Source organism: Globicephala melas, chromosome 10 (genome assembly GCF_963455315.2).
Source record: "Globicephala melas chromosome 10, mGloMel1.2, whole genome shotgun sequence".
In the NCBI taxonomy this organism is placed as follows: domain Eukaryota; kingdom Metazoa; phylum Chordata; class Mammalia; order Artiodactyla; family Delphinidae; genus Globicephala; species Globicephala melas.
In genome coordinates, this window is record NC_083323.1 from 19,690,013 (window position 1) to 19,717,915 (window position 27,903).

General features: G+C 42.7%; 1 protein-coding gene and 2 non-coding genes across 7 annotated transcripts in view; 1 reads left to right on the forward strand and 2 right to left on the reverse strand.

Moving 5' to 3' along the window:
* Nucleotides 1-27,903, forward strand: part of GNPTAB (N-acetylglucosamine-1-phosphate transferase subunits alpha and beta) — an 82,034-nt gene that overhangs the window by 37,852 nt on the left and 16,279 nt on the right. For 4 of the 5 annotated variants that reach the window (XM_030856249.3, XM_030856252.3, XM_060305826.2 and 1 more), the window contains 10 exons: nucleotides 60-265; nucleotides 14,780-14,844; nucleotides 15,106-15,240; nucleotides 19,700-19,861; nucleotides 20,257-20,436; nucleotides 20,656-20,826; nucleotides 22,384-22,513; nucleotides 23,609-23,812; nucleotides 24,494-25,599; nucleotides 27,662-27,861. In XM_030856249.3, the coding sequence (XP_030712109.2) occupies nucleotides 60-265; nucleotides 14,780-14,844; nucleotides 15,106-15,240; nucleotides 19,700-19,861; nucleotides 20,257-20,436; nucleotides 20,656-20,826; nucleotides 22,384-22,513; nucleotides 23,609-23,812; nucleotides 24,494-25,599; nucleotides 27,662-27,861 (2,559 nt within the window). The remainder of the gene's footprint in view (nucleotides 1-59; nucleotides 266-14,779; nucleotides 14,845-15,105; nucleotides 15,241-19,699; nucleotides 19,862-20,256; nucleotides 20,437-20,655; nucleotides 20,827-22,383; nucleotides 22,514-23,608; nucleotides 23,813-24,493; nucleotides 25,600-27,661; nucleotides 27,862-27,903) is intronic. The other variant, XM_030856250.3, reaches the window with a different exon arrangement.
* Nucleotides 2,363-2,469, reverse strand: LOC115853125 (U6 spliceosomal RNA). The gene has a single exon (XR_004039437.2). It is a non-coding gene; the product is annotated as a U6 spliceosomal RNA (small nuclear RNA).
* LOC115853091 (U6 spliceosomal RNA) lies at nucleotides 3,714-3,820 on the reverse strand. Its single transcript, XR_004039411.2, has one exon. It is a non-coding gene; the product is annotated as a U6 spliceosomal RNA (small nuclear RNA).

A 27,903-nucleotide genomic window follows, 5' to 3' on the forward strand; every position in this document is an offset into this window, starting at 1 on the left:
TTCAGTGTTGATTAAATTTTCAAGCATGTAGTTGTGAGCATGTTCATGTCTCTTTCCAGTGAGAAGCAGTTGGAGTGTTTGCTGACACACTGCATTAAGGTGCCAATGCTCGTCCTGGACCCAGCTCTGCCGACCAACATCACACTGAAGGACCTGCCATCTCTTTATCCTTCTTTTCATTCTGCCAGTGACATATTCAACGTTGCAAAACCAAAAAACCCTTCCACTAATGTCTCAGTTGTTGTTTTCGACAGTACAAAGAATGGTAAGATCTTCTTGTGGGTATTTTAAAATCATGTTATCATTGGATGTTGTAATAACAAAATTTTGAATGGAACAGAATTGGTTCACTTTTAAAGAAATGCCTGATAAACCAAAAATGTAAAAAGGGGAGCTACCATTGGATTTCAGCCCTGCTGTCAGAAAGGGATTGCATCTGTTTTACTCTGTGTAATACACATGCCTTCCTGTGCTGTGGTCGGGACCTTAAACCTGGTTCTCACTCAAATTTACCGTATTCTCTCGGCTGGGAGGTATTCAGGAGGCTTTATTTTTTTTCTTTTTTCTTTCAAAATTCCTCAGCAAGGTTGTTTTCTGCAGCTTGGACTGACCATACTTGGAGCATTCATACTTTAAGTTCTGAATCATGTGGTTATGCAGTTGATTTGGCCCGATAATAGAATTAAATTTGTAGTTCTTGACATAGAACTGCACCCGCATCCTTAGAGATCCCGTCCTCTCCTCGGCCACTGAGCTGCTGAGCCCCACGCCTGCGTCTCCTTCAATCATCCTTCCTATTGTCTCATCCTTCCTCTGTGCTGAGTGACTCTCCCAGGAAGCTCTGTTTTCACTTGTGTAAAATGAAAACTGTCGCATTCTCTTTACAGCCCTGTTCTCAAGTTCCCATTCTTTCAATGCCGTACCTCCCAACCTAAATCTTTGGAACCATCTTTGACCCGTTCATACTCTAACCAGTAATCCGCCTCATCCTATGACTTGCTTTTTTGCAAAAATCTTAGATTCTTACCTTTCATACTCATCAGATTTCTTCTACACCAGACTGAGTTTCTTCACCCAGGCCCCAATGATAGATGCCTGTCTGCTCTGCCGGCCTCTGAAGTTCTTCTCTGATCTGTCTAGCATGAAACTGATAAAATCAGAGTTTTCCAATTTGTTTACAGTTGCTGTCTCTTTGGAGAGAATAATAGTAGTATATATTTGTTTTTCACATGGACACAAATTCCTCTTGCTGGTGTTCCAGATGGAGTTTTAATTGCCTTGGTCCTGCCCATCGGCCCTCGCATCCCTGCCCTCCTCGCATCTCCTCACAGCCGCCGGCGTCATCTCACAGATGTGGGGCTGCCTGTCCTGAGCCTCTTCCTCTCCCAGCCCATCTCCTATTCTTTCCAGCCCCCTCTCCAGTTCTGTCTCCATGGAGATCCTGGACTAGTACATTCACAATGATTTTATTTTTCTGTATCCCTGTAGTACTTGTAACCTAACTCACAACTTAGTTTTTGAGTGCACAGGAGTTTATGGTGTTCTCATCTAATTTCTTTTTTTTTTTTTTTTGCCGTACGCGGGGCTCTCACTGTTGTGGCCCCTCCCGTTGCGGAGCACAGGCTCCAGACGTGCAGGCTCAGCGGCCATGGCTCACGGCCCCAGCCGCTCCGCGGCATGTGGGATCTTCCCGGACCGGGGCACGAACCCGCGTCCCCTGCATCGGCAGGCAGACTCTCAACCACTGCGCCACCAGGGAAACCCTAATTTCTTTTTTTAATTCACCATTTATTTTCAGCATTTTATTTTATTTATTTATTATGTATTTATTTATTTTGGCTGCACTGGGTCTTTGTTGCGGCACGTTGGATCTTTGTTGCGGCACGTGCGGTCTTTAGTTGTGGCAGGCGGACTTCTTAGTTGCAGCACGCGAGCTCTTAGTTGCAGCATGCATGTGGGATCTAGTTCCCCAACCAGGGATTGAACCCGGGCCCCCTGCATTGGGAACGCTGTCTTACACACTGGACCACCAGGGAAGTCCCTCATCTAATTTCTTTAGGGCAGAAACCTTATCCTCACCATTTGGTGTCCTGAACAGTGTCTAACACAGTGCTCATTTCCTGGTACTTATTATTTGTGATTTGAAAGGAAACTATGACTTTTCTAAGCAAAGGTATCTCCCCTTCACACCATAGACCTGTTTCTGAACTATTTTGTATAACTAACTTTTTTTTTTTTACTTATAATTACTATTTATTTTTATTATCATTATTAATTACAGTGAGTAATTTTTTTTTAAACATCTATATTGGAGTATAATTGCTTTACAGTGGTGTGTTAGTTTCTGCTTTATAACAAAGTGAAAAATATGGAACGCTTCACAAATTTGCATGTCATCCTTGTGCAGGGGCCATGGTAATCTTCTCTGTATCATTCCAATTTTAGCATATGTGCTGCTGAAGCAAGCACTAACTAACCTATTTTTAAAATTTAGGTTATATTTTAAAATATATAGGGAAAGTACAGGGGTAATTTTTGACAAATTTAACAAGTTATATGATTTATTGTTTTGCTAAATATAGCTTTGTTTTTATTTTCTTTCTCTTTATTTTAACATCTTTATTGGAGTATAATTGCTTTACAATGGTGTGTTAGTTTCTGCTTTATAACAAAGTGAATCAGCTTTACATATATCTCCATATCTCCTCCCTGTTGCATCTCCCTCTCACCCTCCCTATTCCACCCCTGTAGGTAGTCACAAAGCACAGAGCTGATCTCTCTGTGCTATGCAGCTGCTTCCCACTAGCTATTTTACATTTGGTAGTGTATATATGTCCATGCCACTCTCTCATTTCGTCCCAGCTTACCCTTCCCCCCTCCCTGTGTCCTCAAGTCCATTCTCTACGTCTGCGTCTTTATTCCTGTCCTGCCCCTAGGTTCTTCAGAACCTTTTTTTTTTTTTTTTTTTAGATTCCATATATATGTGTTAGCATACGGTATTTGTTTTTCTGACTTAACTTCACTCTGTCTTTCAGTCTCTGGGTCCATCTACCTCACTACAAATAACTCAATTTCGTTTCTTTTTATGGCTGAGTAATATTCCCTTGTATATATGTGCCACATCTTCTTTATCTTTTCATCTGTTGGTGGAAACTTAGGTTGCTTCCATGTGCTGGCTGCTGTAAATAGAGCTGCAATGAACATTGTGGTACATGACTCTTTTTGAATTATGGTTTTCTCAGGGTATATTCCCAGTAGTGGGATTGCTGGGTCGTATGGTAGCTCTCTTTTCAGTTTTTTAAGGAACCTCCATACTGTTCTCCATAGTGGCTGTATGAATTTACATTCCCACCAACAGTGTGAGAGTGTTCCCTTTTCAACACAGCCTCTCCAGCATTTACTGTTTGTAGATTTTTTGATGATGGCCATTCTGACCGGTGTGAGGTGATACCTCATTGCAGTTTTGATGTGCATTTCTCTGATGATTAGTGATGTTGAGCATCCTTTCATGTGTTTGTTGGCAATCTGTGTATCTTCTTTGGAGAAATGTCTCTTTAGGTCTTCTAACCATTTTGGGATTGGGTTGTTTGTTTTTATGATATTTAGCTGCATGAGCTGCTTGCAAATTTTGGAGATTAATCCTTTGTCAATTGTTACATTTACAAATATTTTCTCCCATTCTGAGGGTTGTCTTTTCGTCTTCTTTATGTTTAAAAAATATGGAACACTTCACGAATTTGCATGTCATACTTGAACAGGGGCCATGCTAATCTCCTCTGTATTGTTCCAATTTTACTATATGTGCTTCCGAAGCGAGAGCTAGCTTTGTATTGTTTTTTCTTTTTTTTTTTAAGTTTTGAATTTTATTTATTTTTTTATACAGCAGGTTCTTATTAGTTATCCATTTTATACACATCAGTGTATACCTGTCAGTCCCAATTGCCCAATTCATCACACCACCATCCCCACCCTGCCGCGGCTTCCCCCCTTGGTGTCCACATTTGTTCTATACATCTGTGTCTCAACTTCTGCCCTGCAAACTGGTTCATCTGTACCATTTTTCTAGGTTCCACATACATGCGTTAATATACGATATTTGTTTTTCTCTTTCTGATTTACTTCACTCTGTGTGACAGTCTCTAGATCCATCCACGTCTCAACAAATGACTCAATTTTGTTCTTTTTTATGGCTGAGTAATATTCCATTCTATATATGCACCCCAACTTCTTTTTCCATTCATCTGTCGATGGGCATTTAGGTTGCTTCCATGACCTGGCTATTGTAAATAGTGCTGCAATGAACATAGGGGTGCATGTGTGTTTTTGAATTATGGTTTTCTCTGTGTATATGCCCAGTGGAGGGATTGTTGGATCATATGGTAATTCTTTTTTTCATTTTTTTAAGGAACCTCCATACTGTTCTCCATAGTTGCTGTATCAGTTTACATTCCCACCAACAGTGTAAGAAGGCTCCCTTTTCTCCACACCCTCTCCAGCATTTCTCATTTGTAGATTTTCTGATGATGCCCATTCTAACTGGTGTGAGGTGATACCTCATTGTAGTGTTGATTTGCATTTCTCTAATAATTAGTGATGTTGAGCAGCTTTTCATGTGCCTCTTGGCCATCTGTATGTCTTCTTTGGAAAAATGTCTATTTAGGTCATCTGCCCATTTTTGGATTGGGTTTTTTGTTTCTTTAATATTGAGCTGCATGAGCTGTTTATATATCTTGGAGATTAATCCTTTGTCTGTTGATTCGTTTGCAAATATGTTCTCCCATTCTGAGGGTTGTCTTTTTGTCTTGTTTATGGTTTCCTTTGCTGTGCAAAAGCTTTGAAGTTTCATTAGGTCCCATTTGTTTATTTTTGTGTTTATTTCCATTACTCTAGGAGATGGATCAAAAAAGATCTTGCTGTGATTTATGTCAAAGAGTGTTCTTCCTATGTTTTCCTCTAAGAGTTTTATAGTGTCTCGTCTTACATACAGGTCTCCAATCCATTTTGAGTTTACTTTTGTGTATGGTGTTAGGGAGTGTTCTAATTTCATTCCTTTACATGTAGCTGTCCAGTTTTCCCAGCACCACTTATTGAAGAGACTGTCTTTTCTCCATTGTATATCCCTGCCTCCTTTGTCATAGATTAGTTGACCATAGGTGCGTGGGTTTATCTCTAGGCTTTCTATCTTGTTCCGTTGATCTATGTTTCTGTTTTTGTGCCAGTACCATATTGTCTTGATTACTGTAGCTTTGTAGTATAGTCTGAAGTCAGGGAGTCTGATTCCTCCAGCTCCGGTTATTTCCCTAAAGACTGCTTTGGCTACTCGGGGTCTTTTGTGTCTCCATACAAATTTTAAGATGATTTGTTCTAGTTCCGTAAAAAATGCCATTGGCAATTTGATAGGAATTGCATTGAATCTGTAGATTGCTTTGGGTAGTATAGTCCTTTTCACAATATTGATTCCTCCAGTCCAAGAACATGGTATATCTCTCCATCTGTTGGTATCATCTTTAATTTCTCTCATCAGTGTCTTATAGTTCTCTGCATACAGGTCTTTTGTTTCCCTAGGTAGGTTTATTCTTTTTGTTACAATGGTAAACGGGAGTGTTTCCATAATTTCTCTTTCAGATTTTTCATCATTACTGTATAGGAATGCAAGAGATTTCTGTGCATTAATTTGGTATCCTGCAACTTTACCAAATTCATTGATTAGCCCTAGTAGTTTTCTGGTGGCATCTTTAGGTTTCTCTATGTATAGTATCATGTCTGCAAACAGTGACGGTTTTACTTCTTCTTTTCTATTTGTATTCCTTTTATTTCTTTTTCTTCTATGATTGCAATGGCTAAGACTTCCAAAACTATGTTGAATAATAGTGGTGAGAGTGGACATCCTTGTCTCGTTCCTGATCTTAGGGGAAATGCTTTCAGTTTTTCACTGAAAAACATCATTGAGAATCATTGAGAATGATGTTTGCCGTGGGGTTGTCGTATATGGCCTTTATTATGTTTAGGTAGGTTCCCTCTATGCCCACTTTCTGGAGAGTTTTTATCATAAATGGGTGTTGAATTTTGTCAAAAGCTTTTTCTGCATCTATTGAGATGATCATATGGTTTTTCTTCTTCAGTTTGTTAATATGGTTTATCACATTGATTGATTTGCATATATTGAAGAATCCTTGCATCCCTGGGGTAAATCCCACTTGATTATGGTGTTTGATCCTTTTAATGTGTTGTGGGGATTCTGTTTGCTAGTGTTTTATTGAGGATTTTTGCATCTATATTCATCAGTGATATTGGTCTGTAATTTTCTTTTCTTGTAGTATCTTTGTCTGGTTTTGGTATCAAGGTGATGGTGGCCTCATAGAATGAGTTTGGGAGTGTTCTTTCCTCTGTACTTTTTGGGAAGAGTTTGAGAAGGATGGGTGTTAGCTCTTCTCTAAATGTTTGATAGAATTCACCTGTGAAGCCATCTGGTCCTGGACTTTTGTTTGTTGGAAGATTTTTAATCACAGTTTCAATTTCTACTTGTGGTTGGCCTGTTCATATTTTCTATTTCTTCCTGGTTCAGTCTTGCAAGGTTATACCTTTCAAAGAATTTGTCCATTTCTTCCAGGTTGTCCATTTTATTGGCATAGAGTTGCTTGTAGTAGTCTCTTAGGATGCTTTGTATTTCTCCGGTGTCTGTTGTAACTTCTCCGTTTTCATTTCTAACTTTATTGATTTGAGTCCTCTCCCTCTTTTTCTTGATGAGTCTGGATAATAGTTTATCAATTTTGTTTATCCTCTCAAAGAACCAGCTTTTAGTTTTATTGATTGTTGCTGTTGTTTTCTTTGTTTCTATTTCATTTATTTCTGCTCTGATGTTTATGATTTCTTCCTTCTGCTAACTTTGGGTTTTGTTTGTTCTTCTTTCTCTAGTTCCTTTAGGTGTAAGGTTAGATTGTTTGAGATTTTTCTTGTTTCTTGAGGTAGGCTTGTATAACTATAAGCTTACCTCTTAGAACTGCTTTTGCTGCATCCCGTAGTTTTTGGATCATCGTGTTTTCTTTGTCATTTGTGTCTAGGTATTTTTTGATTTCCTCTTTGATTTCTTCAGTGATCTCTTGGTTATTTAGTAACGTATTGTTTAGCCTCCATGTGTTCTTGTTTTTTACGTTTTTTCCCCTATAATTCATTTCTAATCTCATAGCGTTGTGGTCAGAAAAGATGCTTGATATGATTTCAGTTTTCTTAAATTTACTGAGACTTGATGTGTGACCCAAGGTGTGATCTATCCTGGAGAATGTTCCATGCGCAGTTGAGAAGGAAGTGTAATGTGCTGTTTTTGGATGCAACGTCCTAAAAATATCAATTAAATCTATCTGGTCTGTTGTGTTATTTAAAGCTTCTGTTTCCTTATTTATTTTCATTTTGGATGATCTTTCCATTGGTGTAGTGAGGTGTTAAAGTCCCCCACTGTTATTGTGTTACTGTCGATTTCCTCTTTTATACCTATTGGCAGTTGCCTTATGTATTGAGGTGCTCCTATGTTGGGTGCATATATATATTTATAATTGTTATGTCTTCTTCTTGGATTGATCCCTTGATCATTATATAGTGTCCTTCATTGTCTCTTGTAACATTCTTTATTTTAAAGTCTATTTTATCTGATATGAGTATTGCTACCCCAGCTTTCTTTTGATTTCCATTTGCATGGAATATCTTTTTCCATCCCCTCACTTTCAGTCTGTATGTGTCCCTAGGTCTGAAGTGGGTCTCTTGTAGACAGCATATATTTGGGTCTTGTTTTTGTATCCATTCAGCAAGCCTGTGTCTTTTGGTTGGAGCGTTTAATCCATTCATGTTTAAGGTAATTATTGATATGTATGTTCCTATGAGCATTTTCTTAATTGTTCGGGTTTTTTTTTTGTAGGTCCTTTTCTTCTCCTGTGTTTCCCACTTAGAGAAGTTCCTTTAGCATTTGTTGTAGAGCTGGTTTGGTTGGTGCTGAATTCTCTTAGCTTTTGCTTGTCTGTAAAGCTTTTGATTTCTCCATCGAATCTGAATGAGATCCTTGGTAGAGTAATCTTGGTTGTAGGTTCTTCCCTTTCATCACTTTAAGTATATCATTCCACTCCCTTCTGGCTTATAGAGTTTCTGCTGAGAAATCAGCTGTTAACCTTATGGGAGGTTCTCTTGTATGTTATTTGTCGTTTTTCCCTTGCTGCTTTCAATAATTTTTCTTTGTCTTTAATTTTTGCCAATTTGATTATTATGTGTCTCAGAATGTTTCTCCTTGTGTTTATCCTGTATGGGACTCTCTGTGCTTCCTGGACTTGGGTGACTATTTCCTTTCCCATATTAGGGAAGTTTTCAACTATAATCTCTTCAAATATTTTCTCTGGTCCTTTGTCTCTCTCTTCTCCTTCTGGGACCCCTATAATGCAAATGTTGTTGTGTTTAATGTCGTCCCAGAGGCCTCTTAGGCTGTCTTCATTTCTTTTCAATCTTTTTTCTTTATTCTGTTCTTCAGCAGTGAATTCCACCATTCTGTCTTCCAGGTCACTTATCTGTTCTTCTGCCTCAGTTATTCTGCTATTGATTCCTTCTAGTGTAGTTTTCATTTCAGTTATTGTATTGTTCATCTCTGTTTGTTTGTTCTTTAATTCTTCTAGGTCTTTGTTAAACATTTCTTGCATCTTCTCGATCTTTGCCTCCATTCTCTTTCCAAGGTCCCGGATCATCTTCACTATCATTATTCTGAATTCTTTTTCTGGAAGGTTGCCTATCTCCACTCCATTTAGTTGTTTTTCTGGGGTTTTATCTTGTTCCTTCATCTGGTGCATAGCCCTCTGCCTTTTCAGCTTGTCTATCTTTCTGTGAATGTGGTTTTTGTTCCACAGGCTGCAGGATTGTCGTTCTTCTTGCTTCTGCTGTCTGCCCTCTGGTGGATGAGGCTATCTAAGAGGCTTGATGGGAGGGACTGGTCGTGGGTAGAGCTGACTGTTGCTCTGGTGGGCAGAGCTCAGTAAAACTTTAATCCACTTGACTGTTTGGTGGGGCTGTGTTCCCTCCCTGTTGGTTGTTTGGCCTGAGGCAACCCAACACTGGAGTCTACCTTGGCTCTTTGGTGGGGCTAAGGACAGACTCTGGGAGGGCTCACACCAAGGAGTACTTCCCAGAACTTCTGCTTCCGGTGTCCTTTTCCCCACAGTGAGCCACAGCCACCCCTGCCTCTGCAGGCGACCCTCCAACACTAGCAGGTAGGTCTGGTTTAGTCTCCTCTGCTGTCACTGGTCCTTCCCCTGGGGTCACTGCTCCTTGCCCTGGGTCCCGATGCACACAGTACTTTGTGTGTGCCCTCCAAGAGTGGAGTCTGTGTTTCCCCCAGTGCTGTTGAAATCTTGCAGTGAAATCCCAGTAGCCTTCAAAGTCTGATTCTCTCGGAATTCCTCCTCTCATTGCCGGACCCTCAGGTTGGGAAACCTGTCATATGGCTCAGAACCTTCACTCCAGTGGGTGGACTTCTGTGGTATAAGTGTTCTCCAGTCTGTGAGTCACCCACCCAGCAGTTATGGGATTTGATTTTACTGTGATTGCGCCCCTCCTACCATCTCTTTGTGGCTTCTCCTTTGTCTTTGGTTGTGGGGTAACTTTTTTGATGAGTTCCAGTGTCTTCATCTTGATGATTGTCCAGCAACTAGTTGTGATTCTGGTGTTCTCACAAGAGGGAGTGAGAGCACGTCCTTCTACTCCTCCATCTTGGCTCCTTTCCCACTAGCTTTGTTTTTTAAATTGAGGTTTCTTTAAATTAAGGTACTCTAATAACACTTCTCCTGAAGAGAAAAAAGAATGACACTATGTGAGCAGTTATAACTCAGTTATAACGTCTATGGAGAGAATCTTGGGTTTATCTCCACTAATTTTATAACATATCAGAGACATAAAAGATTATAAATTTTGGTATAAGTAAAATCTGTGTTAAATGACAGTCTTCTGAACACTGTTTTTGAATTTTCACTTGGGTTTTTATTTGACTATCCTATTATATTGATTCATTCAGTAAAGATTTGTCGAGCCACTGCTCTGAGTTGGTGGTTGTTGTAGGCAAACAGCGGAGAAAAAGAAAAGGCACATTCCTGCCTTCATGGCGCATCCATTTTTAGTGGGCCACAAGCTTACTCTTTTTTTTTTCCTTTTTTTTTTTTTTTTTCCGGCACGCGGGCCTCCCACTGCCGTGGCCCCTCCCGCCGCGGAGCACAGGCTCCGGACGCGCAGGCTTGGCGGCCATGGCTCACGGGTCCAGCCGCTCTGCGGCGTGTGGGATCCTCCCGGACCGGGGCACGAACCTGTGTCCCCTGCATCGGCAGGCGGACTCTCAACCACTGCGCCACCAGGGAAGCCCTTTTTTTTTTTTAAATTTTTATTTATTTGTTTATCTATCTATTTTTGGCTGTGTTGGGTCTCCGTTTCTGTGCGAGGGCTTTCTCTAGTTGTGGCGAGCGGGGGCCACTCTTCATCGCCGTGCACGGGCTTCTCTCTGTCGCGGCCTCTCTTGTTGCAGAGCACGAACTCAAGACGCGCAGCTCAGTAGTTGTGGCTCATGGGCCTAGTTGCTCCGCGGCGGATCTTCCCAGACCAGGGCTCGAACCCGTGTCCCGTGCATTGGCAGGCAGATTCCCAACCACTGCGTCACCAGGGAAGCCCCAGAAACTCACTCTTTAGCATCCTTAGTTATTGAGATCCAGGATCACAAAATTCTTTCTTTCTTAAAGCTGAGTTGTTGTTTTTTTAATTTATTTTTGGCTGTGTTGGGTCTTCGTTGCTGTGCGCGGGCTTTCTCTAGTTTCGTCGAGTGGGGGCTGCACTTCGTTGTGGTGTGTGCGCTTCTCACTGCAGTGGCTTCTCTTGTTGCAGAGCATGGGCTCTAGGCGCGTGAGCTTCAGTAGTTGTGGCACGTGTGCTCGGTAATTGTGGCTCACGGGCACTAGCGCGCACACAGGCTCAGTAGTTGTGGCACATGGGCTTAGTTGCTCCACAGCATGTGGGATCTTCCTGGACCAGGGCTCGAACCCATGTCTGCTGCATTGGCGGGCAGATTCTTCACCACTGCGCCACCAGGGAAGCCCACAAAATTCTTTGTTAAAGGACCAGGTAGTAAGTATTTTAGGCCTTGTGGGCCAAGAGGCAAAATGGCAGATATTATGTAGGTATTTGTATAAACATTTAACCATTTTTAAATGTCAAAATTGTCTTTAGCTTGGGGCCATACTAAATTCGGCAGTGGCTAGATTTTAGACCATGGACTGCCAAACCCTGATGTAGATTAAAAAATTTTAGCCATGTTTGGCATTTTTAAAAAATCTCATTTAGGGTCTCCCTGGTGGCGCAGTGGTTGAGAGTCCGCCTGCCAATGCAGAGGACACGGGTTTGTGCCCCGGTCCAGGAAGATCCCACGTGCCGCGGAGCGGCTGGGCCCGTGAGCCATGGCCGCTGAGCCTGCGCGTCCGGAGCCTGTGCTCCGCAACGGGAGAGGCCACAACAGTGAGAGGCCCGTGTACCGCAAAAAAAAAAAAATCATTTAGCCTCTTTCCAGTTAATCATTGAGATCTGTTGATTTTTTTCCTTCTCAAATGTGTCATTTCTGTCCCGGTTACCCTGCCACTTCCCTTGTGTCCACCGATTGGACAGTCCTCCTGCAGTCAGCCATCCTGCCCTGCAGCCGGGGCCTGCGTCTCCTCAGCAAAATGGTTTTTCCAGTCAGGCTTATCCCTTTGATGTTTAGGAAATGAATTTCCTCCTGTGACACTTGATTTTACCTCTGGACTACATTGACTTTTACAAGGAATTACAAAGTGCCTCCTTATAGCTCTCTCACACTGATCAAATTTATACCCATTGGGATCCTACAGAACGAGTGTAATCCCTTTCCTGTGTGACATTTCTTCTTCTTCCTTTAGCTGTCTCTTAGGGGCTTGTCTGCACCCTAGTTTGCTCTTCTCAGAATGAGCTTCAGTTTCTATTACTTTAAAAGTGTTTCAACTGGAATTGAACATTCTGTTTCAGTGTGGTTCAGTCTTCAAAGAGATCAGGACTCTTCATTTGTGAAGTGTTTACTGAGCGCATACTATGTGCCATGTACTACTCAGTGCTGAAGATGCAGCAGTGAGCAGATGGACAGAAATCTCGGCCCTTAGCAAATTTACATCTTGGGCGGCTTGCCTGGTGGCACAGTGGTTAAGAATCCGCCTGCCAGTGCAGGGGACACGGGTTCGAGCCCTGGCCTGGGAAGATCCCACATGCCGCGGAGCAACTAAGCCTGTGCACCAAAACTACTGAGCCTGCGCTCTAGAGCTCGTGTGCCACAATTACTGAGCCTGCATGCCACAACTACTGAAGCCCACATGCCTAGAGCCTGTGCTTCACAGCAAGAGAAGCCACTGCAATGAGGCCCGTGCACCACAATGAAGAATAGCCTCTGCTCGGTGCAACCAGAGAAAGCCCGCGCACAGCAACAAAGACCCAACACAGCCAAAAATTTAAAAAATAAATAAATTTTAAAAAATATTTACATCTTGGCAGAGGGAGCCAGACAATTGATACAACGTACAAGTAAATTATATAGTTTGTAGAAGATAAATGCTGTAGAGAAAAATTGAGCAGGGGAAATTGAGTGGTAGGGCAGACTCCCCAAGAAGGCGATTTTTGAGTGAAAATTTAAAGGAGGTGAGAGAGCCAGCAACATGAATATGTGGGGAAGGAGTGATTCTCCATATATTCCCTATATATAAGGTAAGTGTATATATATATATACACATATATACTTATATAAGTAAGCCAGTGCAAGCGTCCTGAGGCAGGAGGGTGTCTGACATGTTTGAAGAAGAGCAGGGAGGCCAGTGTGGCTGGAATAGAGTGAACCAAGGGGGAGAAGGCAAGAGATGAGCCCAGAGAAGTCACAGAGACCAAATGGTACAGGCCTCAGTAACCACAACGGGCTTTAGCTTCCAGTCACAGTGCGGTGAGGAATCAATCATTGGAGGGTTTGAGTAGAGGAGTAATGTGATCTGACTTACATTCCAGAAGGATCAGTCTGGCTGCTGTGGTGGGAATAGACTGAGGAGGGGCAAAGCTTGTAATAATTCAGGCAGGAAGGAAGGGGGCTTGGATCAGAGTGGTGGTGAGAAGTGGTTGGACTGTGGACATTTTGAAGGTCAGCTCAACAGGGTTTCCTGATGGGTTGGTATTGGGGAATGTCACCCTTCTTACTCTAAGCCTCTTCTTCTGCTTAAAAGCACAAAACTGGGATGGAAACTCAGTGTGGCCTGAGCATTACTGCCTCATACTGAACTCACTGTCCGCTAAAACTCCTAAGTCTTTTTAAAAATCTTACATGTGCTAATGCTCAAATACCCCTTTTATTTATTTTAAAAAAATGTTTTTTAAAGTACTCCTTTTAATTTTTACTTGGCTTGTTGCCAAGTTAAAGATCTTACCTTCGTTTGTAAGAGATTTTATTTTGCTAGATTTGACTGATTGCTCCAAACAGTCAAGGACTTTGGGGAACCCTTAGTCTGTTATCCAGGATAGTAGCTTCTCTGTTGGCTCCGTGTAAGCCCACACATTTCACAAGCATGCCTTCTGTATCTTCCAAAACTCTGATGGATTGTTGAGCAGACCTATAGCAGACCTCCAGAACTCCCCTCTAGGCTGATTGTGGCTTTTACAATTTTACACTCCCTGATCAGAATTGGTTATAATCCGCCTAACTTGAGATCTGGTGTCTGTGAAATCCACAAAGATGCCATGTGTTGTTTAGCTGCCTTCCTGAGATTATGTACAAATACATATTGCTCATCTATTCGAATTGTCTGATTTACCAGTATAGAATCCACCATACCAATGGGGAGAGACAGACAGACAGACAGACGGAGGCAGAGTGAGGTGTGTATCTGATAAATTTACCCATAATGAACTCATGCTCTTAGTGCCCAGTACTTTCTTTAAAGATAAACAGTATATTGTGAGGACTTCCTTTTCTCCAGTGCTCACCAACTGTATTTTTCTGATACATTAGAGACTCTTGCTCGGGATCAACACCCATCTTGCAGGCTATAATCTGCAGACCCTGCTTTCTGTGCCCATTTTGAGGATCAGAATTGCAGCCTTCCAACCTGTCCTGTTTTCCATGGTCCCCGAATATCAGCAGGTTTGCTGATCTCATTTGTTCCCATCACTTTAGAACTCTCTCCCCGTAGGGCTGTGTCATCACCCACCTCACCCCCAACTTAATCTGCTCTAATCACATTACCTGATGAATTTTAGGAATTCACTGTGACTCTGGAGGAACCTTAGGAGAGTCCTAAGTGGCTCCCTGCCGTTAATCTAAATGCCACTGGCATTGCTTTCAAAGCCCCCTTCTGGTTGCCCTTTTTTTCCTAGTACCCACCACTCCCAGATGTTTTACTCTGGTCAAACAATTTTGTTTTTTAAATTAAAGATGTCGATGTTTGATGTTTGCTTCTACCTCTGTGATTTCTGTCCGTCTGTCATTTCTACGTTTCTTCTGCCCACACAAGTCTCTCCTTCAGTATTGCAAAATTTAACGTTTAATTGTACAGCAGTTTACATTTGTTCCCCTTTTGTTAGATGGGTTAACTTTGTCTCCCCCAACTACCTTTTCTTTGAGACCATGTATTATACTGGTTTAACAGCTCTCAAAATGCCTTGCACAGTGTCCTGCCAGACATCATAGTTAAGTATTCATTAAAAACATGCTTGTTTATTGTATTCTCTATTGTAGTTGAAGATGCCCACACTGGAATTTTTAAAGGAAACAGCAGACAGACAGTTTGGAGGGGCTATTTGGTATGTTACTTTAAATTAACTGTATTTTTGCAGTAGATTAGAATAAAAGTATGAGAAATAAAACTTTGAGAGGCTTTTTAATGTTTACTTTTCCTCTAAGCCTAGCTTTCTAGTACTAGTGAATATCGATTTAAATAATTGTAATATTCTTATTTTGAAGCTTGTGTGATGCAATAGATATTTACTAGTTTTCTCAGCTGTAAGTTTTCACCAGCCTTATGATGTGGAAAGTGAGTTGTGTTTTTCCCTTTTTTATTTCAGACAACAGATAAGGAAGTCCCTGGGTTAGTGCTAATGCAAGATTTGGCTTTCCTGAGTGGATTTCCACCTACATTCAAGGAAACAAATCAACTGAAAACAAAATTGCCAGAAAATCTTTCTTCTAAAATAAAACTGGTAAGAGCATAGAAAATAGAGCAATTAGTGTAGCACATCCCATTTCATGCGTGCCTCTTCTCTGTGGCCCCCTTTGTTATAGAATAGCCGACAGTCATAAGCAAAGAGGGTCTCAATTCTGTCACAGTGTTGTCACGAAGACAGCTCTTTGTTTGTAGAAGATCCTCCCTTTTTACTCTTTATTTGGGCAAAATTCTGAGTCTTAACTTGGTTTGTTGGTTTCCCAGACAGAAGCAGGATTCATTTGTTTAACAAATGAGCTTCTACTGTGTGTCAGGTGCTGTTCTAGCTGCTGAGACTGTAGCAGTGGACAAAGCAGACAAAAGCCCTGATGGCAGTGGAAGCGTGGAAGGAGGGGATGGGGGGAAATCAGACATGTGGTGGTAGGTACACACAGGCTCCTGTGGATTTATGAAGAGCTTCCACTCACAGAGGGGGGATGCTTCAGATTTTTGGAACATTTGCTAATGTGAAACCTTCATTCATTAATAGCTAGTTGAGCCACTAACATATTTAGTATTTATACTTATTAACTCCTCACGCTTGACCACCGAGGCCATTCGCGAGTTGACTTTGGAGATGGTGACATGTCTTTCCATAACATTTCCTGTTCTCAGAGCCATCTGTCTGATTCATGTAGGGCACAGTCCGTGTGGGTGTACTTTCCTTTTGACCTTATGCCAAGGTGCCTGCTTTTCTGTCAGAAACAGTCCAGGTTGTAAAACGTGAATGTTTCTTCTCTCAGACTAGAGGGCATAAAGTTCTTGGCTCAGAATTCGTTAGGCTCTGCTTTTCTTGATTTTACAAAAAAAATGTTCTTTAAATTCTGCCACTGTGTTTAGCTTCCTGCTTCTCAATCCCTGCTCTTCTTGATGTCATTTAACAGTTGGGAGGTGAAAGGGTGGAGGTAGTGGCAGGGAGAGCTGTGACTCGGGGAGAGTCGGTTATTTAGTTCATGTCTGGACCATGTTTTCTCTCTGCCGGTCAAAGTTCCTGTTTAACTTGTTTCCTTTTCCCCTTAAGTGTTTCACTGTTTTAAGATACATTGTATTACCTTTGTAAATACCATGGTAATATGAATGACATTTATGCTTTTTCTTTTCTTCATATTTTCCTCCATAACTTTCTTTATGGTACCTGGAAGTATGGTGATGCCCGGCTAGATTAGAGTTGAGTAATTTCTTAATCTGCAGTTATTTTAAAATAGATATTATATTCCTCCTTCCCTGAATTATTTTCAGTATGGATTTGGGCAGATAAAACCATAGATTAGCATTCATTTCAGCCAATGTTTATTTGGCTTCTTGGCTTCCTAGCTGTTGGTTCTACGGTTATAGACATATGCGCATCTGTACGTTTGACCAGCACATGTGCTGCTAGGTGGGCGTGTCCTGCCAAAGATCACCAGCCCAAGTCGTGGTCACCCCGCAGCAAACGAGTTTTTGGGCAGTGTGGAGTGGTGTGTGCCAGGAGACGCTGAGGGCGCAGGAACTTGAATTGGGCAGTAGCACCACCAGGCTCGGTACATGTGGACGCCCCCTCCTCCGCCATTCACCCAGTTGGAGGTTGATCTGGATTCCCCAGACTTGTCTCTGTGGAGGCCGGCACCTCCTGGGGGTACAGCCAATTATTCACAGTGTGCATTGCAGCTCACTGTCACGATGCCAGCACCTGCGATTGGCTTCAGAGATGAGGACTTCTGATCTTTTCGAGGCTAGCGAGAAAGTGAGAAAGAGGAAGCACAGAAGGAGAGCGTCAGTATTCAAGCCTGGTTCTCCAAGGGACTCTCTTTCCTTGGGTCCCACTTTCTGGTTCTATTATGGGCACCCGGAGAATGGAGTTTCCAGTCATTGGGTTCCCAGTCCCTTTAGTGAGCGTTGATTAAACACCTGCTGTTGTGCCAGGGACTGTGCTAAGGATAACTGAGTGACTAAAATCACTTAGTGTTTGGGTGTGATTGCTTCCAAACAAAGTGTTTGTACAAAGTGCTGGGAGAACATGTGGGCTTCGGTTGTACTGCAGGCAAAGACGGCTTTGCAGAATAGAAACATTTTGGCTGGGGCCGTGCACAGAACAGCCGTTCTTCCAGCAGAGAAGCCAGTGGGAAAGACCTTTCTGAGAGGAGGGAGCAGCTTGAGCAGAGGGCTAGGGGCTTGCAAGTAAATGGCCTTTTCAGAGAACCGAGGCAGCTGTTCAGAGGCCAGAGCCCAGGTGGGGATTTTCCTGATGCTGAGACTGGGAAGTTAGGCAGAGGCCAGATTGAGAAAGATCCCCTGGTGAGGAGGCCGGACTTTATCCTGGAGGCAGAGCGCGTCTTGAGGAGGAGGACCCGGTTCAGGTCTGCAGAACACGGGAGCGGAAGGTGTAGCAGGTGGACATTAAACAGGAAGCCGGAGGCAGGAAAGCCAGTTCAGCCGCTGCTGCCGTAGCCCAGCAAGACACTCAGGTTCCACAAGTGCCTTGGCAGTGGTGCCAGTGATGAGAGTGGTTCCAGAGCCATCTGAGAGAAACCTTCAGCACGACCTGGTGACTTATTAGCTACTGGAGCAGATGGAAGGAGAAATGAAAGGGGAAGTGGATGTGACCAGCAAAGACGGGTGTGGTGGCATTAACCACACTCAGAGCTTCATGGGAGAAGCGAGGTTTTCAGAAGGACCCTGAGAGCTCAGTTTGGGGTGTTACATTGGAGGGGCCTTGTGGCATGTGGGAGGGAGGGCCATTAGACATTGGGCTTCAGGACCTGAACAGCTGAACCTCTGTGCCCTCCCAGGCTCCTCCAGGGGGCCTTTGCCAAGGCCTGTGGACCCCAAGCCACCTAGCACTCAGTTCTGTCCCAGAGACCCTGGCCGGGCTGTGAGCATCTCAGGACAGGTACTGCCTACTCATCTTGTGCCCTAGTGATCACCTTAGGAAAATGTCTGAAATTTCAAAATACTTTTCTAGAATAAAAGCAGCTTGGATAGAAGAGATTAATTAAGATAAGGGTATTTTCCAAATAAATTTAAAATTAAATTAGGATATTAAAGTACTACGTTTATTTATCCTATAGTAGTGATTTTTGCACTCCAGGGAGCCCCTCCAAGGTTCCGTAGGAGCCACTGTGGGAGGAGAGGCTGGGGGAGGGCAGCGAGACTGTTAGGTACCCAGATAGAACAGACAGAATGTTTGCCCTGCGTGGCCCGCCTCCCATCCGTCCCCTACATAGCGAGGCAGAATAGAGACGGCAGTGAGAGCTGACCTTGGGTGAGTGCTTTGTGTATACCAGACACTGTTAAGGCGAGAGAAAGTAATCAGGAAGACAACACACGTGTGCATGTGCGCACACACACACACACACAATTTGCAGTAAGAGTTAATGCCTACATAATAAAAAGGGCCTACATAAACTCTACTTCTGGCCTATATAAACTCAGGAAGCTTTGCAAGATGAGCTAGATATAGTCATGTAGCATATACAGGAGATCAGAATGAGCCCAAAGTAACTGTTTGCTCTGTTTTATAAATTAAGAAAGAAGGCTAAAAAATCAAGAAAGAAATTGGCCCTATTAGAAGAGCCAGTTCAGCAGAAGGATGTTGCTGTCCTAGATGACTGGTTTTCAACCCTCTCTCTGCTTTTTAAGCTCTGAAAGCCTCTTTTCACAGGAAATTGTATGATACAGAGTTAAAACAAAAAACTTATCAAGGGTGGTGTGGGCTCTGGTCAAGGTGGGGAAGCCTGCCTGTAAAACATGTTGGTGCTTGTGGTGTTCCCTCCTGGATTTATGGTTGCTTTGAAAACGTTGCCTCAAGGTGGTTTTCCTGTGGAAACACTGCAAGCAGCCAGGACACCCGTCGTAGGTGTGGGCACGAGAGCTGTTAGACACCTGCTGGCAGGTGTGCTCTCCACCAGTGTTCAGCGAAGTTACCTTGCAGGGCTTTCCCCAGTGTAGGCAGATGGGTAATATTCTAGAACAGAGGTCACAAACTGGGGACCAGATGCGTTTTGTTTGAATGCATGCCAATCAGAAATATTTGCGCTACCATTGAAAACCGGGAGATTTCATGTAACACTGGGGATTCTGGCCTCTCCAGAGATCTGGCAGCCTTTGTCACTATTGACTAGTGGCTGCAGTTTTCAGATGGGGCCTGAGATGTCCCATTTGCCAAAGCCCCTGACTCCCTCTTGTTTCTAAATACTTGGTCCATTGCATCATTTGGGAAATGTGTCTGGCCTGTTCAGGTCTTCTGTTTTTGGTGATACTGGCTTACTATTTCATACATGTATGTGAGACTTTTAATCATTTAAATATACGTAGTGTACATTTAATATGTACAATATGTAGCATATAGCAGAGTACACAGTATGGAGTATATATATGTATTGTATGTATTTAAAGATCGAGGATCAAACTGGGAAGTTTAAGGTGTCTCTTCTTTGTTGTTCAGTTTTTCCACATGTAACCCTCTTGTTATTTTATAGTTGCAGTTGTATTCAGAGGCCAGTGTAGCACTTCTAAAGTTGAATAACCCCAAAGATTTCCAAGAACTGAATAAGCAGACGAAGAAGAATATGACCATCAATGGAAAGGAACTGACCATAAGTCCTGCATATTTATTATGGGATCTGAGTGCCATCAGCCAGGTAAGGGATGCAGAGATTGTTTTAGAACCCGAATTGAGGGCTTTGATTATTAAAGATTTATGAGTCACTGTATTAGAAGAAGGAAGAGGGCTTACTGAGAGGTCACTTGATTGGCACGTCTCTAATTTTCCAGTCACTGCCATTGGTTTATACTAATTGAACGTGACCTAGAATCAGATCCAAGAAATTTTTCTTCAAAAAATGTGTGAAAGAAATGCTGTTTTTGTTGTGCTGTTTTAAATATGCTGAGTGTTCTGCATTTTTTGTAATGTGTAAAAGCTGGACACGGTCTTTGGAAGTTTGCTGGCGCTCCCTGAGTGCGGAAGGGACAGCTGGGAGGGGCAGGTGTGACTTAGGCGCATTTTACATCTTTCTGTGCCCCATGCTTTTCTCAGTCTAAGCAGGATGAAGACGTTTCTGCCAGCCGTTTTGAAGATAACGAAGAGCTGAGGTACTCACTGCGATCTATCGAGAGGCACGCACCATGGGTTCGGAACATTTTCATTGTCACCAATGGACAGATCCCATCCTGGCTGAACCTCGATAATCCTCGAGTGACAATAGTCACACACCAGGTAGTGACTCGCCATGTGTCACAAGGCTGCGATTTCCTGTTCTGTCTTTTGCTGTTCTTTGTCTTGTTCCTGATTCCATCCTCTTACCCATCTCACCTCCATTTCCACCTTCCTTTAATCCTTCCATTCGCCTCCCTCCCTCCCTTCTTTACAAAAACAAAACAAAACAAAAACCTCTCATCCGCCTTCTCTCTCTTTCTCTTTTTTTTCTGTTAAAAGGATGTTTTTCGAAATCTGAGCCACTTGCCTACCTTCAGTTCACCTGCTATTGAAAGTCACATCCATCGCATCGAAGGGCTGTCCCAGAAGTTCATTTACCTGAATGATGATGTCATGTTTGGAAAGGATGTCTGGCCGGATGATTTTTACAGTCACTCCAAAGGTCAGAAGGTGAGTAGCTAAGAGATGCCTGGCTTAGAAGTCACTTAGAAGTTACAGACAGGAAATAAGGAAGTCAGTATATATACCATATTCACATTTGATCAAACAAGCATTTTTGAGTGTTAAGCTCAGGAAAGTTAACAATCAGGGAGTGAGAAAACTACAGTAGGAACTTCGCTTCCCTATATTCTCACCCAGGACCCACTCTACATTTGCTACTACAACAGCAGAAATAGCAAATAACCGTGAAACACAAAATCATGTTTACCATGTCAGCAAAATGCCCAAGATAGAAAGCTCAAAGTAGTGCTTAAAGACAGGGCTGAAATTTCATTGGAGGCAGCCAGTCTCACTCTGGCTTTGAGGGGCAGGATGGGAAAGTGGTCACGAGCACAGATATGGGTGCCAGCTGTGTAGCACTGTCGTGGGTGATGACCTGGCCTCTAGGTTTCCTGTCTGTGTATTGGGGGGAACAGGAAGACCCTGGTAGTGTTGTTAGAAGGGTACAGTGATCAGTTGGAGACTTAGCACCATGAGCTTGTAAGTTCTAGAACTCTGTCAAGCTATGGCTTGACAGGGGAGACAGACAAAACTAGTGACTGTGTACAGCGATTTCCGTGCCAGTAGGTGTGCCCTGGGTGCGAGGAGTCGGAGCGCCAGAGAGCGAAGTCACACTGGGATAGGGACTGAGATGAGCTTGGAAGAACAGGAGTTAACCAGATGAAGAAAGACCTTGCAGGTAGTTGCACCGTGCAAAGATACGGAGATTTTAAAGGGGAATGCATTTTTCAAAAATGATTTTAATTTAGAAAGCAACCATATACCATGTCAGTTGTTCTGAAAGCAGGCAGGTTCACAGCTCAGAATGCTTTGCTGGATAATTCATCACAGGACCTCGCGTATAAGGATATTGAGAGTTCGTCTGCCCCCCCTTTTCAGCCTTGAGACGAGACGGTGCATGAATCTGCTTAGGAGTTGACAACAGTGTCACAGAAAAGCAGTGACTTGTGTGCACACTTTCCACCTGCACGCTCTTGAACTCGCATTTAAGTTTGGCATGTTGCTGCTTTATTTCAAAATAGATCATTTATAAAACCATGTTGTAAGACTGACCCGTAAGTTGAGTCCTTGTCTCCTTTCCTTGAGCAACGGAAAAGAGTAAATGTGCCGGGTAAGACCCATCAGCAGGGCAGGACTGAGAAACTACCACAGGATGGCCCTGAACGCAGACCTTTTCTAGAGGCTCAATTTGTTTTGTTTTTCTGTTAAAGGAATCCTAATTTAAGAATAAAAAGTGTCAGGGGACTTCCCTGGTGGCGCAGTGGATAAGACTCTGAGCTCCCAATACAGGGGGCCCAGGTTCGATCCCTGGTCAGGGAACTAGATCCCACATGCATGCTGCAACTAAGAGTTCGCATGCCACAACTAAGGAGCCGGGAAGCTGCAACTAAGGAGCCCGTCTTCTGCAACTAAGACCTGGCGTGCAACCAAATAAATAAATAAATATTTTTTTAAAAAGTGTCAGAAACCAGAAACCACTTTATTTTCCCTCTGGTTTTATCATAGGTTTATTTGACATGGCCTGTGCCAAACTGTGCTGAGGGCTGCCCGGGATCCTGGATTAAAGACGGCTATTGTGACAAGGCTTGTAATAATTCGGCCTGTGATTGGGATGGCGGTGATTGCTCCGGTGAGGGTGTGTTCAAATGTAACTTGTCCATGTTGACAGAATTTTTTTCATTTGTCGTCATTATCAACCAGGTACAGTGACTTAATTAAACGTTCTTCGCGTATTGAAACAATCATCGTAGACTCTTTGGAGGTGATGACTGGTGTCCCCATGTGGCCCAGTTTATTCATATTGTTATTGTTGGGGGCATTTTCCCATATGACCCTACACTTGAAAGTGTTTTTTATTATTCAAAATATGAAAATCAGTTATACCGTTAATTATGTGAGCTTGAGAGTAAGAATCGCTCTCACTGGTTCCTGTCGGAGCTCATGGGCAGTGGCCCCTGGAAGCACACTACTCCAGGTCAGTGAGGGACTAAAGAGATGCAGAAGAAATAAACATCTCCTCTCCTCAGCATCTCTTCTCCCTTTCTTGTACACTAACATTTAGACTGTTGAGGATAACAAGTTTTTACATTTCTTTATTGCCTTTCAGTTTATAAAGCATCATCCATTATCCACTTGAATTTCTTAGTCACCAAAAGAAGGAGAGTAGGTGCACAGATAATTCTCATCCTACTGCATTTGAGGAAACAGGTTTGGGAAGGTGTTGGAAGAAACAAAGCTTGTGTTTCAGTCAGCTCTATCAGAGGCACTTTTGAAAGATACGAACCGCTGCAGGGAGAGAACGTAGACGTGCAGGAGAGTCTCTGCAACGCGGAGAGCTCGGGGACAGAGCAGTGACACTTGGTCACGAGCTGATTGCCAGTGTTAGGACATGTTCTTGTCAGTCCCGAGAGTCATGGTCTTCAGAATAATCTGATCCTCCATACACATCTGCATGTGCCCCCCTTGAGCACATCTGAGGCCTGTACTTCTGGGTTGCACAGATGTAAGTGCCGAGGCCTGGTCATCCCACGCCCAGTCCACTGGCAACTGATGCCCCCTTTTCAGATTGTCTCTTTTTAAGCTATGTAAAATCTTCTGTTAAAGAATGGGGTGAACCTTTCCTGACTGAAATTCATGCATCGGTCTTGAAAACACAGCTGAGAAATAAGGAACTGGCTTTCTTCCAAGACTGTAAGCACAGCAGGATTCTGTTTTCCTCCTCTCCCTCCAGGTAACAGTGGTGCGGGTCGCTATGTAGGAGGAGGTGGGGGCACCGGGGGCATTGGAGTCGGACAGCCCTGGCATTTCGGTGGAGGAATAAGCGGCGTCTCTTACTGCAATCAAGGATGTGCAAATTCCTGGCTGGCTGATAAGTTCTGTGACCAAGCCTGCAATGTCTTATCCTGTGGCTTTGATGCTGGTGACTGTGGACAAGGTATATTTATTGCCATAAAAACGTATTTAGGATAAGGGGATAACAATCTTTCATAAATAGAGGGGTTTGGATCGTTTTTGTTATTTAAAGTAATAATTCTCTAGGTATCCCTTTCCCAGCCTTGCATCCAAACTAGTTGTGAGTTATAAGAGGGCACAGATCTTTAGACAGCACGAGACACTGAAGCTGCATCTTTTCCTGTTACTGCTCTAGTCTGATTTTTTTTTCTTTTTTTTAGTAAGCAGATTTATCTTAGCAGATTTATCTTACATGGTGAAGGTTTAATTTGGGAACAGTGAAAGGAGACCAATAATTCATTAAATAAGCTTGGTTTGAATACTGGATCTTGTTGATAGCTTATTAATGGCAGTCCTTTTGGTCAGAAAGTTGTCTTTTTTTCAAATGGACAAAAAGATGGAAGTTGACCATTGGAATTCGCTGTCCTGAACCGTGCCTTGTCTCTGTAGTGAGTCAGCCTCAGCATTCCATGTCGATAATAGTGATTGCTTCAGAAAGTAAAAATGAGCCCTATACCAGTAGCTTTTGTGTTAGAACTTCTGATGATTTTAAAGTCCATTTAAAGTCACTCTTAGAAAGTGAAAACTCAAACCCTAAGAATTAAAGGAAAAGGGGGAAAATGCGTAGTTTTTTAAAAATCATGTTTGTGTTTTTTTCCTTTAGATCATTTTCATGAATTGTATAAAGTAACTCTTCTCCCAAACCAGACTCACTATGTTATTCCGAAAGGTGAATGCCTGCCTTATTTCAGCTTTGCAGAAATAGCCAAAAGGGGAATCGAAGGCGCCTATAGTGACAACCCAATAGTCCGACATGCTTCTATCGCCAATAAGTGGAAGACCATCCACCTCTTAATGCACAGTGGAATGAACGCGACCACAATACATTTTAATCTCACATTTCAAAGTACAAGTGATGAAGAGTTCAGAATCCAGATAGCAGTAGAGGTTGACACAAGGGAGGAGCCCAAACGGAATTCTACGACCCAGAAGTCTTACCAAAGTTTGGTTAGCCCCTCAGCTCTTCTTCCAGAGGTGGAAATCCTGTTTGAGGATATCCCCGAAGAAAAACGCTTCCCCAAGGTCAAAAGACACGATGTTAACACAACAGGAAGTTTCCAAATGGAGGTGCAAATTCCGCTGGTCAATATTTCACTCCTTCCAAAAGAGACCCAGTTGAGCCTTAAGAACTTGGATTTGCAGCTAGAACACGGAGACATCACCATGAAAGGATACAATCTATCCAAGTCAGCCCTGCTGAGGTCGTTTCTGATGAACCCACAGGATGCAAAGTTAACAATAAATCACCCTCTGATGACAGAGCAAAGAAATGACAGTTTGGAGGCCCCACTGGAAAAACAGGCTCACAAAAGCATCTTACCCAGCAGCTTAGGAACATCTGAAAGATTCCAGGGGTTATTGCCTTTTCCAACAGTGACAATGACAGTGAATGGCCACTCCCAGAGCCAGACTCCACCCCTGGACTTAGAAACCAAAGCAAGATTCAGGTCCAAAACTGTGACCCCGAAAGTAGGAGGTGGAGGTGTGTCAAAAGAAAAGCTCTCATCTCTGATTTTCCCACTGGAAAACAGGGAGACACAAAAGGTAATCACAGGGAAAGAACAAGAGAAGAACAGAATGGAGGAAAATGCTAACAGTTACCTAGGTGGTAATGAAGTATTACCTGGAAGAAAACTGCAACATTACACAGAGAGTTACCTGGGCTTTTTGCCATGGGAGAAGAAAAAGTATTTCCAAGATCTTCTTGATGTAAGTTACATCCAGCCTTATTGTTTCCCATGCTCAGGAAAAATAAATAACCTTGTAAGTGGTAGTGATATAATAATAGCTACCATTCATTCAGTACTTCCCTGTGCCCGCCACTGGACTCAGTACTTTTCTTATGTGGTTTCATTTAATTGTCCCAATAATTCTAACAATAAAACTACCTTGTAAGGGTCTGCTATCATTGTCCCCATTTTGCAGTTTAGGAAGCAGCCTTCATGTGAATGAGTAAGGGATTTAGCCAGGGGCATACCCTGAGTCCATAGTAGAACAGGGATGGTATCTTTACTTGGCATGTTGCGATATCAGAAAACGCTTTTGAATACCTCGTGCAGTCAGATCTCATGTTTTTCAAACTTTACTAATGAAAAACCCGAGAGGCAGATAAATTCGTTAGCTTTCCCGACATCACAACAGCAGGTGAGGGTGAGCCCAGAGCTCTCCCTCCTGTACCACGGCCTCCACGGTGCCCTGGGGTCCTTTGTACATCTCACAAGCGCCGTCACTGTGCTGACTGCCGGGGAGTGCAAGATGGTGAGAACAGTTGCTGCTCTTGGAGACTCAAAGAGCAAGCTGGGAGGACAGATTTGTGGGCAAATAATTGTGGCAGTGTGATAAGTGTCTGCGGAAGTATGGACAAGGAGTCCGAAGGGAAGATTCCTTAACTCTGCCTGGAGGTATTGGGGGAGGCATACAGGAGGACACGCCCTGTGAGCTGACCTTGGAAGGGTGGGGCTGGATCGTGACCAAAGCACAGCCGTGAGTGGATGTTAGGCTGGGGGAAAGTGATGAAGAGAGGCGTTGTCTCATTCCTCTCATGGTCTTCAGGAAGTATATTGTCCCTGCCATGGTAGCATTTACTAATTGTTAAGCAAGGGGCTGCAGAGTTCTTGCCTACATTGATTTCCTCATTCTCCCCCGCTCCCTGCTTTTTAAATTGCAAAAGTACTATAGGCTAATGGTAAAAATCGCAAGCAATGCAAAAAAACAAAAAAAGCAGAAAAAAAAAAAAAGGGAAAGGTCTGTCTCCTTCCTTCCTTAATCTCCTTACTTGAGACAGTCACTATGAATATGTAGTTTGGTGGGTATTCTTCCAGTATTTTTCTATAGATATGCAGACATACTATATAGTTTGTTTTGCAGCAGTGAAGTTATATATATTGCTCTGCAGTTGCCTTTGATGTGGTAGTATGTGGGCAAATTGCCATTGTTTATTTTTAACAGCTGTAAGTTGCGTCCAGTGTTTTTGCAAGTACAAATACCTAATGTTGCAATAAATATTCTCGTACATATATCTTACTCTTGAGGAAGTTTTATTTCTGTAGGTAGAATTGCTAGGTTAAAGGGTCTATTGCATATAAAATTTAACTGTCTTTCTTAAATATTGCACCCCTTCCTCCTTCCACAAACAGTATGCAAGCGTGCTTGTTTCTCCACAGGACTAACCAACAGCAGTTAATAGCATCTATATTTTCATCAGTTTGAGAAGCAAAAATATTTCGTCTTCTGTAAAGTGTGTTCAGGTTCTTTGCCAATATTCTTTGCCCATTCATTCAGTTTCGCCTCTTACTGGTTTTGATAGGGTTCTTTACATTTCATAATGTTAACACTATTATATGGTGAAACCAATTTTGTATTCTAGTCTTTGTGTTCAGAACTCAAGGGACTTGCTGCTTTGATGTCACCAGTAGAAATAACTTGATACTGAAAGCACTATCAAATTTATTGTAAATCAATTAAATATTGCATTGAAATTGGCTATGAAATCTCATGATCAATGACTAGTCCTTAAAGAGTACCCTAAAAGCAGACCTCCACCCCACAGCTGTTGTTCTCGAGCCGATGTTGGCGATACTTTCACTGAAATCCAGTTTGTCCTGATGTTAGGATGCTTGAGGAGACCTGTTAGTGCTCGTTTCATTTGCCCCTCAGGACAGTTAGTGACTAGTTATTACCAGGTGACATAAAGTAGTACCTCTGTCTCTTGTTAGCACAGGGCACCTGTGCACTAAACACAATGCTGTGTTGTGTGGAATTCTCTTTTCAGGAAGAAGAGTCACTGAAGACACAACTGGCATACTTTACTGAGAGCAAGCACACAGGGAGGCAACTAAAAGATACGTTCGCAGATTCCCTCCGATATGTAAACAAAATTCTAAATAGCAAGTTTGGATTCACGTCTCGGAAAGTCCCTGCACACATGCCTCACATGATCGACCGAATAGTTATGCAAGAACTGCAAGACATGTAAGTCTTGCTTGTGTTTGAGTTGTTTGTGTGTGCTCAGAG